Source organism: Temnothorax americanus, unplaced genomic scaffold, assembly GCF_048541705.1.
Source record: "Temnothorax americanus isolate GAGA-0224 unplaced genomic scaffold, ASM4854170v1 Scaffold4, whole genome shotgun sequence".
NCBI classification, from domain to species: Eukaryota; Metazoa; Arthropoda; class Insecta; order Hymenoptera; family Formicidae; genus Temnothorax; species Temnothorax americanus.
The window spans coordinates 8,037,217-8,049,400 of record NW_027509547.1 but is presented as its reverse complement, the minus strand read 5'-3'; the positions used below and the strand labels follow the sequence as shown (position 1 = coordinate 8,049,400).

Genomic DNA, 12,184 nt, shown 5'->3' with positions numbered 1-12,184 from the left:
ATCAGTAATTACTTTCTCAAATGTTTTTCTTTCGAGCAGGTGATTTAATTGATTTGTGTAATGCACAAACTCGGCATGATTGTTTTAACTCCTTATTGAATCGATGTTTATTCAATTGTAGTTCTTACAATTAGATTATATGAGCGACTACAAACACTGACGCTATCTTCCCGTTTTCTTCTTTAATGACGGTGGAATAATTGCGAACGTTTTTTAGTGAGAACTGCATGAGTTTTTCAATTAGAGAATGTAACAGTATTAAAAATAAAATGATCAATGTAAACCATTGGGCAGGCGTAATTATCGATGTGGTCATTCGAATGTTAAGAAAATCAAAAGTATATGCATAAACGTTCCTTCGTCTGTAAAACCTTTGTAAATATATAAATACAGACATGCCTATACATAACTATTTCGAGCTTTATACAATCTGCAGAATAAAAATAGACATTTGAGAAAGATAAGCTAAATTTAAATACACACATAATGTTTTATAGAAAGGCATTTTTTATTAAATATAATGTTTTAACTATTATGCTTTTAAAATTTATATATATTTTCTTTATTTTAATCTATCTTATCGAAGGTCTCTTCTTATTCTTCCATAAATATCAGAAGAATCAAGTTTTTTTTATTTATTTGTCGAGAAGCTTTTTGGAGGAAAGAAGAATCTTATGGAAGCAATTCATTATTGCTGGTAGAGCTGACTTTGACCAGATTAATCGAACGATTAAACAAAAATCAATATAATTCTATAGGGTTGAGAGATTTTTTGCATATGTATAGGATAAACTCGGATAAGATGGCCATAGAGGAGAGATGGCCAATCCATGTTCTATCAATCTAACTCATCATCTCTGGTATCGAATGAACATGGGTTGGCCATCTTTCTTCTATGGCCATCTTACCCGAGTTTACCCTATGGACATGGATGTGTAATAAATTTTTCATTGCAATCTTAAATATGATTAAATTGGGAAGTAGAAAAAGAACAAAATAATATGTGAGTAAAATCTTCCTTTTCTAATCTTATATTTTCTTCTACTTGAAAAGCGATATGTTTTAAACGAAAGACAGTCATTAACATTAAACAAAAGTATTAATTTATTACACACACTTGTTGCTGTTTTAGCTCATTGCTATAAAATAATAATTATTGTTAATATAAAAATAATTTCACATAGAAGGAATTCATGTGGAATCATACTTCATATTAAATGAAAAAAAATTATAATAAAAAGATCTTTAAAATGAACATTTTTAAGAATTTACTACATTGAATACATAATCATTTGTAAACATAAGCATTTGACAATCGAGCAACATTTGTAATATTAAATGAATCAAAATAAATTAACAACACCGCTAACTTTCTTCATTAATATGCTGAAGAGTATGCTAGTCTCAATTTCTTGCTTATGACCACGAACATTGAGTATGCGTAAGTTTTCCTTCCTATCCTCGATCGATTCATTTAATTTTAACAGGAACTAATTAACTTGCTAGATTGATTTCCTTTGTTACAAGGTAATCTCACGTCGATACTTGTAGGGCGTGATAGACGTAATGAACTGCGTCGTAGGGCATTTTATCATTCACGGTCTCGCGGACAAAGTCACAGTTAACGTCATACGCAGAGTAAATAAATGCTGTTTAAATATGCTATTTTCAAGGACTGGAAAAGGAAGATTTTACTCTCAGAGATTATTTTGTTCTTTTATTTCCCAATTTAATCATATTTAAGATTGCTATGATTTATTACACATCTATGTCCATATGTCATATCCAAACAAATCTCTTAATTCTATAGAATTATATTAATTTTTGCTTAATCGTTCGATTAATCTGGCCACAGTCAGCTACCAGCAATAATGAATTTTCAAGGGATAAGAAATATTTGGTTTGAAAGACTAACACGAAAGGTATACTTGTAGATGATGCCTTTTAATATGTTAATATCAAAACTGTTTTAAAGAATTTTACAAAACTTTACTGTGTGCGATGTTATTAAACTAAGATTTTAATTACGAACTGTTACAGTTATTGAACAATATTTATATGGAATGATTAACTGAAAGATTATGTCATTTGCTTCAAAATATTATATATTCTACAATAGAGAGACAAATTGATATTTAAAATTGACACTTCTACTTAAAAACAATTTAAAATTATCGGAAGTTTAAATGAAAAACTTCCGAGATTTTATATCAAAAGTTAGAAGAGGGTTTATCGAAAGTTACTAAAGAGTTTAAAGCAACACCTAAGATTAAAAATTATTGCAAAAGTTTATTAATTTACCACAAATTTCGGGACGATTACGATAACTTTGAAATATAAGTAGTTTTCGGAGGCATTTTTCACATGGAAAAAATAGTAAGAAAATTTTATAATCTTATATTTGTTTCCTATTTCGAATAAATTTTAATTTCAAGTTTTTAGAAATAAGCTTGGAGTTAATTTTTTTATGCGGGGGAAGACTTCTCTCTCGTCTACATGTGTACTTTCAAGTAAAAGAAAATTGAACGTTCGTGTGGAAAGTTGAAAGATATTTTTTATCTTAAAAGTGATATTATTATTATCTATTGGTCGGAAAATTTTTTTAATATTTTTCCCGTGTTTCTCGCCAAAAATGCCTCCAAAAATCACTAACATTTCAAGGGGCCAAAGTTATCGTAAATCGTGCCTAAAAATATCAAATAGGAAAAATTTAATCAATACTTAATTGTGTGTAAGGAAAAATTTGTTTAAACTTTCAAAAACTTCTTTGCCATGTACGGGAGTTCCGATCTAATGGATTCCTTGTATGCTTTTTTTCAGGGCTCGGCGGACTCAAACTATTCGCAGCCGAGCTCGGATCTTTCTTTGGACGAGGAGAAGGAGAGCCTGCGACGCGAGAAGGAGAGGCAGGCCCTCAATCAACTCGAAAAAGCCAGAGTAAGTCATTGATCCTTCGTGCGCTCCAGTTTGCTTTGCTTTCACAGGGGTCCATTCTTATTATTCCGCGCGTGCTGGATCACCGTTTATCGATCGAGTGGTTGTCTCATTATCGCCGTCATATTTTTCCGGCACGTTATACACATCACAAATTTGTACGAGAAACGCGACATATAGCTGGACGCGTCTGCAATTTCAAGATAGGAAGCGAAAGAAAAAGAAACCGGACTCGGCGAGGTGCCAATCCGACACTTCGCGGAACGCTTCTTCTCGCGCTCGTAGTCCATAAGCCATGAAAATAAATCCATGGAAAAATACGATCTATGATTCGTACGCGGCTCTAACGCGGCAATAATGCTTAAATGCGACAATAATGTCGACGTTCACGTATCGAGAGAGTGTTTTACGCCGAAGAACATGCATGAGGCATTTTGCAAAGTATCGATACATTTCGTGGATTGTATTTTACTTCATTAGAAATAGACTTTGTTCATATAAATTTTTCGCAAACTATATGCAAGCAGTATTCACTATTCATAAACTTGCTAAAAAAGTATTCTTTCAGCTAAAATTTAATTACAAAAAAAGTATGATAAGATATTTATAATATAATATACCTCTCTCTTCTCTCTTTCTTTCTCTTTCTCTCCGCCTCTCTCTTTTTCTTGTGTTGCAAGATTGCTTTATTTGAAAAAATTCGAATAAAGGACTCAATCCGCGAAAATCTTTGTTCATAGTGGATTATATAACGATAGAGTGTTATAGGATTGAATATAGTAAACGCGGGGGTAAAATTATAAAATAGCACGAACGCGTCAAACGCGAGGATCTGATCGACTCCAGTCTTCTTCGGCTTAACGGATATTGATTGGCGAGAGACGACCTTCGAAGGATAGAGCTCGTCGCAATAAAAATGAAAAGCTCCGCAATACTCTTTTATTTCTTTATTAAAGCGACGATGTTGTCACTAGCAAAATGCGTCCTCGCATAAGCTGACAACGTGTCGATCGGCTGTGAAGCACGTCGGCGGTGTGTGGCCGGCTTTTATTTTCCATTCTATACACGCGATATAGTTATACGTGTTTATGTACACGTTGCGATATAGGAGCTGCACCGTGACCTGATAGAAAAGTCGATAACACGGGCAAGGGAACGATGATATGTAACTAAGCGCGGTGGTACGAGACGACACCGCGTTTGTCGTCGAGGTTGATGATCATAGTCCGATTTACTTTCCCTGACATATCATTGTCCCTAAATCATTGTCCTTAAATTATTGACCCTAAATAATCATTGTCAGGCTAAGTTATAGAAAGCAAATATTTTTAAAATAACGCTAAAGTTTTGATAAAATTGATTTACTTTAGACGTTAGATATTTTTTGCTTATTATATTATAACTTATTATTAATTTATATTTATAATTTACTATTTTTAATGTCCTTAAACGTTAGGTATTTCTTTATAACGCTATATATTGCATGTCTGGATAGAATAGATAGAAGAGATAAAAATTTAAACGGTAGTCCGTATAAATCAATAACTGATTGAGGAAATAGGTATGCGCTTGTGCTCATAATTTTTTAATTTACATTTTAGTCGAAGCCGGTAGCATTTGCAGTGCGGACTAACGTGAGCTATGACGGATCCGTCGACGATGACTCACCTGTCCACGGTTCGGCCGTCAGCTTCGACGTCCGTGACTTTCTTCACATCAAGGTATGCGCGAGCACGCGTCCTCTATCTCGTAGTAGATTTCTTTCTTGTCGTATAATTGTAAAATTTTCTTTGTTAACTAATCGTTTCGTTTCAGGAGAAGTATGACAACAACTGGTGGATCGGCAGGCTCGTGAAAGAGAATTGCGACGTGGGTTTCATCCCGTCACCTGTGAAGCTGGAGGCCTTAAGGTTACAGGCGAGCGCCGCGCGTGGCACGAAGGGTCTCTACTCGACGCGAGGAGGGTCTTCAGGGAACCTTGGCGAGAGTGGTATGCCCTCACGTGGTTCCACACCACCTACGCCAGGTATCCTAGCACGTCCTTCTTTCTTCCCCCCCCCCCCAAATTCACGGTGTACCCAACTCGGTGTACCCTGAAATCGGGAAACTTTCTCAGCTTGATCCTCGACAGTGAATTACAGGCGGACGGATCCGTTGCTACAGGCCGGTCGAAACAAAAAAATATGACGAATAACACTCGCTTGAGATCCTAAGTATCCCACTATTTGAGAGACACGTAAAACACCAGCTTTGAAATTTGAAATGCTTCTATCGCCCCGAAAATTAGATTGAAGCAACTCTTGTGTAAATTTGCAAGTGAATAAAACTGCATGCGCACAAATAACAACGTTTATGATTATAAAACATTTAATAGAACATATAGAATTCAACGTTATTGTACTCTGTCAGTTTGACATAAAATTAATACTAATATATCAGACTTTTTTTTATTCCTTGCGGTTTACACAGAGATACGAGCTTCTCCATCCTTGCTCTTTCGCGAAAAGAAATTGCTCACTACTGTGCTCTTGCTTCACACGCCCTATTAGTTTTCATTTCATTGCTAAAGTCCATCGGGTAAGTCACCGTATTCGTGCAATCTCATCAACACACATGCCGATTCTTAGTACTGCTGTAGCTAGCTGCTGATATTTGATAGCCGCTGCTATAAGCAGAGACACAAAGCATAAATTAGCAAATTATATCTAGGCTGCATCACATCAGTTGAGTGCTTCTTAATAGCTTCTTTGAGAGAAAGAGGGACTCGTCGATTGTTTGACATATAGATGAGATTCCGAGTAATCCCGAACGTATTCTTTCGACAGGTGACGACAGCGATAGTGTCGGGAACGTGCGACCCGGCAAGGCGACCCTGACGACCCCACCCGCTAAGGAGAAGCGGAAGAACTTCTTCAAGAAGCCGGTAAACGCTCAGCGAGCCACGCTTGCGAATATCCTAACGCGTCACGCACAGCTTATCACTCTTTGAGCTTTTACACTTGGATTGGTAGGCGCCGTACGCCCACTGAACTGGCGTGATGCTCAATGATGTCATGCATAATAATAGATGTCACACACTGAGATGAGATAAAAAACCGTCTGACAACTTTAGAATTGTTTGCTCCGATATTGATTATTGCCCACGGTTTATTTAATACTCTTCATTACAATTCAGACAATAGCTGCGTTCAATAGCATGATGCATTTTTCTCACGCTAGTTAGACGTACAGACAATCCTATTAAATGTTTCTATCTAATGTACGACCTTGCGACTTTAGGCTCTGTCCATGTCGAAGCAATTTTTCTAATAGTATTATTTTATAATATTTTCAAATGAAAATTTTATTAACGAAAACTTTTAAACTGAATAAGAAATATAAAATTTTGCTATCGTAGAGAGAGAGATAATATATCAAGGATTTTGTTGGTGAGTAAGTAAATTTATATGGACATTGTCTAAGATGCTAAAATTTACTAGTCGATTCTAAATAAATTTAAGGTTCTTAGACTAACGATTATCTTTCCCGCACGGATATAAATAGAATTTATGTCTCTAAATGTGCAATTCTATAATATATAATATTTGTTTTTTTTTTTATAACATGCACTTACAATTAGTCCTAAAAATATTATTATAAAATAAAGATTTTAAATGTGATTAATTTTTTAATGATATTTTAGATAAATTATGTGGCATGTCAAAGGTTATATTATAGAAATTATAATTGATAATTCATGGTTTACAAATCATGGTTCACAATTAGGAATTGACGCAGATAGTCTACATTTATAGTATTTTATTAGGCAAATATATATTTTTTGGAGAAAAATACATAAAAAATTATCACTTTCTTTACTTTTAAAGAGAATTTTTCTTCTATTGCTTACTTTAATGATTTATTATATCTAAATTATTTCTTCATCAAATTAATAATAAATAATGATTATTATCAAATTATTAGTGGATTAAATAATTTTTTATTAAAATTTCCATAATTCCATAAACAGTTTGTGGAATCATCGTATTTTACTTGGTACGAAATTTTCTACAATAAAAGTATCATATTATACTGCTGAATATATCCATAGTTTTAGTCGAAAACGACTGGTAAATACTTTCACTATTTTAACACACTGTTGATCACTTTTTGTCACCCTCACGACGCGTACAGTGTTAGACCAGCGATTATTCCTACCCGGGGCCGCGTGTCGCGGCGAAAATCATTCACCATCATAAAGGTAGAATATAGGCTGAAACGATTAGTCCGTAGGAGGCCGTTAACACCTTAGATATCGTAGTTACTAACGTGCTGCTTGGCCAAAGTACCTTCGGTGCTCGAAGAGGATGTCCCGTGGGCGTTCGCACGTTCAGGGAAGGACTTTGGCCGTGCAGGAGGTCGCATGTGTCAAGTCGACGTGGCCATTAACTGATTTCAATGTTTCAATGTTGCATACCGTGCTCACGCAGTCCTACGTAAGTGAGACTATCCTGGGGCCGATATTGGCGAACGGGGCCTCATCTCGATTGGTTGAACTGATCGTTTGCTTGGATTTTCAGGAGACGACGACTCCCTACGACGTGGTACCTTCCATGAGGCCCGTAGTGCTGGTCGGGCCGTCGCTCAAGGGTTACCAAGTGACGGATATGATGCAGAAGGCGCTCTTCGATTTTCTCAAACATCGCTTCGAAGGCAGGTCTGTCGGGATTGTTTAGATAACGTGTTATTTTTACTCGTGGTCTGACCTCTTTCTATTACTAACGAAGAAAAACGGACAGCTATTAGTCCTAAATAAGCCGACTTTCTTTCTTGTACTAACAAGGAAAAACGGACGTTGCCATTAATTCTCTTTACGTTTGCGCGTTCACGTAAGCTAGATCCAGTTTAACCTACAGTGTATTACTGGTTACAATATGCTATACGCTACGCGCACTAAATATGCCATTACAAGGTTTTAAATACTGAAAAATTAATATTTGAAAGTTTTGTGTTTATATATTACTAATTTCATCAAGAATTATTTATCATTACAGAATTATTATCACAAGGGTAATGGCGGATATATCGTTAGCGAAGAGATCCTTGCTGAACAATCCAACTAAAAGAGCGATCATGGAACGGTCGACCAGTAGGAGCAGTTGTTTAGCGGAAGTTCAGCAAGAGATCGAGAGGATTTTCGAACTTGCTAGAACTCTTCAGGTTTGTGAAAAGTATTCCAATTTAAAATTTCTAGCATTTTTTGAATTTTCTCAATTAAATATCAATTTTATTACTGAAAATAGATTTTTCATGATGAATAATTTAAACACAACAGATTAATTTGTATCGAATAAATTAACCGCACGTCTAATACGCAATTCCAGCTAGTTGTTTTGGATTGCGACACCATAAACCATCCGTCGCAACTGGCGAAGACCAGCTTGGCGCCCACTATCGTTTACTTGAAGATTTCTTCGCCGAAGGTTCTGCAGAGGCTGATCAAAACCCGAGGAAAGTCGCAGATACGTCACCTTAACGTACAAATGGTGGCCGCGGAAAAGTTGGCGCAGTGTCCGCCAGAAATGTTCGATGTCATCCTGGACGAGAATCAATTAGAGGAGGCATGCGAACACGTGGCCGAGTACCTGGAAGCTTACTGGAGGGCGACGCATCCGCCCGACTTTTCTACGGTGCCACGCGCCGTGCCTGCACCCGATGCACCGGCGGACACGTACCCGCAACGTGTGCCATCAGGTATCACGATTATTTTGATAAATCAAAGATCATTAATCACATTTATAAATGTTTAAAGATTCCTAGATTTACAGATCTTTATATTCCCAATTCTGAATATAAGGCAATAAGCTTTAAATTAATTTACGGGTAGATCTGCGTCGCAAGTACCAGAAGTATTATATTTTCATGTCGAGGAAATTATGTCAAATAGTCAAATGCAGAGAATTCCAAATCGGTCAAGGACGTTTTCGTCTCGCACGAACAATAATGGAATTCGGGACAATAGAAAGATTTTAAATAGAGCACGGATAGAATATCGGGAGCCAATATTTCGACCATTCGGTAACGGTTTTGTGGAAAGCGTCCAAAATCGTTGAGAGATGCAGGAGGCGATGTAAATCTGATGATGATTTACGACGATTTATCGCTTTTAGCAATGGCATCGCTGTATATGACGCAAATCGATGCGTAATACAACGATTGACGTCTTCAGCGTTGTCGAACTAAAAATCAAACTCATCCGCGAACATATTTGGCAATGCTTAAAGCTAACTACAGAGATCGAAATATTGGCTTTGAGACCATTGTCGTATCGTTCAGGGTATCTCGGGAAAATGATTTTGAGAGACGTTATTAACACGCATTTGAATATCTCGTAATATTTAATATGACATAACCCGTCCATATGTTTCACGTACCTCGAGATGCCCCTTTTCAATATCCTGATGATCCTCGCTCGCGCTTTCTAGCCCCCTCAAAGATCTAACGAGACCCAGTTTTGCCACTAACTTTCTTCTTGTCCTCTCAGGTGCCCCTCATGAGCCTTACTATCATCGAAGAGGTAACCCAATATTTTCCTTGAGCATATTTTTGCACTCTCGTATTCCTTATTTTTACCTTCATTCAGCATATATAGTTTGCTAACTGCACGTCGACGTCGCATGAAATCGTTTTAGAAAATAGAATTTCCTTTGAAGATTCGTTAGAAACAAATAGACTATTATGAGATTTATATGTTGTCGTATTATTGATATTATGCACATTTAAGAATTTCTATTTTATTATAGCATGGTATTGAACTTTAACGTACGAATTGCACATTATTTATATTATTTATTATTAATTACATGAAATTTATATTCATTATAATGTAATTTAAATGTCAGTCACTTGCACATTCTCTGCATAGATAATTATAATTATGTATAATTTTTTTATACACGTGCATTACATACATACTTTTTGATGTTACTTATAATTTTATTATATAATTATACTATAATTAGATGATCTTTATAAAGATCTATGGTATGTCTATCAATTAGGATATGATGTAGCAGTCTTTTAACTTCGCATTCTATTCCACTTATCCGCCGAAAAGACAATGCTATTGACTAAAATTGTCTCTGCATTTTTCGCATAATCGTTTATCATCAAATCAATATCACCTTATCCTGACGTTATATTTCTTTTCAGCGGCAATGTACGGATCGAACGTACGGGTCGATATGAACTTATACCCAATGCAGTAAGACCGAGGCGCGTTTATCTCTTCCGTTAGTGCGGATAAAATTCTAGGTTTCGTTTTTATTTGTGTAATCGCTTCCCCAACTCTTTTCGTACAGTCAGCAAAAACTTTCCTTTCTCATACTTGGTATATTTAATTATTAAACACGCTTACATTATTTAATTGCAACTTACCTCGTGCACACTGCGCTATCATCGATCACGAGTGTGGATTTCTTTTATTAAAATTAATTTTAATTAAAATATTTAAAGAGAAAGAGAAAAAATACGAATTTTTAGATAATTACTCAATATTTGAAAATATTTTATTTCTTAAATTTTATATAAATAGATAAGTCTGTAAGCGTAGATTTTTTAATGTTTTAAGAAAAAGTTGTAATGTTTGTTCTGAAATAGATATGATGGAATCTACTGACTTTTTCGAGTATCAAATATTTACAGTTGTTTATTTTTTATTGGATTTTACGCAAATCAAGTGTCGAAAGTAGTTTTGAAAATCCACGTGTGTTTTCAAATTCTGCCAAATTAATGCCAAAGCTATTATGTGATCGCGCGAGACAAAAAGCCATTGGGAGCAATACCTGATTATTTCTTTTTTATTTATTTTCTTCACAAACACCTATCGTCATCAATCTCTAAACTCATTAGGCCGCAATGCGGTCCGATTCGACGGGCAAAAAAAGTTTTAGCCACGAAAGTGCCGCGCGAGGGCACACACATTATTGTCGGCTTTGTTCTCATCAGCAACGAGCTCTGACTCCGATGTTCTCTTTGTTTACGTGTAAAAGTGGAGGCGGTGGCTGCCACGGGAGTCATCCGAAAACACGACGACTAACGACTTGGTCGCGGTGACCAAGAGACCAAGACGAAACAATTGTGTTAAGAAGACCCGAGCGCGGGACATGCCTGTCATTGTGCGGCCGTTTCTACTTCCTGCTTCATCGCGGATGCGATTTTATGCGGCATAAACCGGCCACAAATTGTACACTTCGTAATCCACGCACCGTGAATATTTAACTCCGGGTGTGGATGCGATTGAAAGAATTAGAGAGAAACTGTGTAATAGGGATACCTTTGTAAGGGCGCGTAGTAAGTACAGATGGGTTTGGTGCATGGGCCCGGAAACACGGAACCGACCCGATTTTATTTCTCTCGACCAGAGAAATTGATTTTTATGTTTCCCTATTATACTATACTCTTCTTTATGCGGTAAAGTAACTACAGGCTCGCCATAGAGAGCAATCAAAGACTTTTTAAAATGTTAGACTTTAACGTGAATTATAATTCAAGTTTTATTTTGTATCAGTTTTACTTAAAGTTTATTGTCAAACGCATCATGACCTAAATTCGAAACTGTGACAAATTTTAACTTTTTTTTCAATTTTACTATATATTTAGTTATAAATTATAATTACATGCTTTTGCATATTATAATTACGAATAATTTGATTTACATTTACGATATAAAACCTTCTAAAATATTTCAATTATTAATCTTAAACATTATTATTGTCATAAAAGTTATTTGATTGCTATTGAATTAGCGCAATTACGCCACTTTTATTCACTTCATTTTTTTTGCTCCTATTCCAATGGAATTTTATTTTAGCTAAACTTCTGGCCACGACATGTTTTTCTCTTACAATTAGTTGCAAATTTAATGTTTCTTTTTTTAAATTAATATTCTATATTATTATTTATAACAAATAGAAGTTTGTTACAAACCATTAATAAATTTTTAATTTAAAAAACTACAAATTTCCTATATTTTATTAATATAGAAAATTAATGTAGGAAATTAATATTATTATTTATAGCAGGCACAAGTTTGTTACAAACAATTAATGAACAAAGTTTATAAACTGCTTCTTATATTTTATTAATATTATTTAATTTTAAGTCTATTTTACTCTTTAGATTATAGAAAATCTGATTCCAACGTATCTAAGTTTTTTTATATAAATAACTGATATCTCCATTAATATTTCTTTATTTACGTCGAAATTTT

The 12,184-nt window shown here is 35.2% G+C and overlaps 1 protein-coding gene across 13 annotated transcripts in view; it reads left to right on the top strand.

Moving 5' to 3' along the window:
* Ca-beta (Calcium channel protein beta subunit) overlaps positions 1-12,184 on the top strand; it is a 96,889-nt gene that overhangs the window by 74,573 nt on the left and 10,132 nt on the right. For 6 of the 13 annotated variants that reach the window (XM_077415631.1, XM_077415628.1, XM_077415637.1 and 3 more), the window contains 8 exons: positions 2,821-2,937; positions 4,536-4,655; positions 4,750-4,960; positions 5,760-5,857; positions 7,494-7,630; positions 7,968-8,133; positions 8,298-8,667; positions 9,458-9,490. In XM_077415631.1, coding sequence (XP_077271757.1) covers positions 2,821-2,937; positions 4,536-4,655; positions 4,750-4,960; positions 5,760-5,857; positions 7,494-7,630; positions 7,968-8,133; positions 8,298-8,667; positions 9,458-9,490 — 1,252 coding nt within the window. Of the gene's footprint in view, positions 1-2,820; positions 2,938-4,535; positions 4,656-4,749; positions 4,961-5,759; positions 5,858-7,493; positions 7,631-7,967; positions 8,134-8,297; positions 8,668-9,457; positions 9,491-10,125; positions 10,206-10,964; positions 11,266-12,184 lie in introns of all 13 variants that reach the window. The other 7 variants (XM_077415632.1, XM_077415630.1, XM_077415639.1 and 4 more) reach the window with 5 other exon arrangements.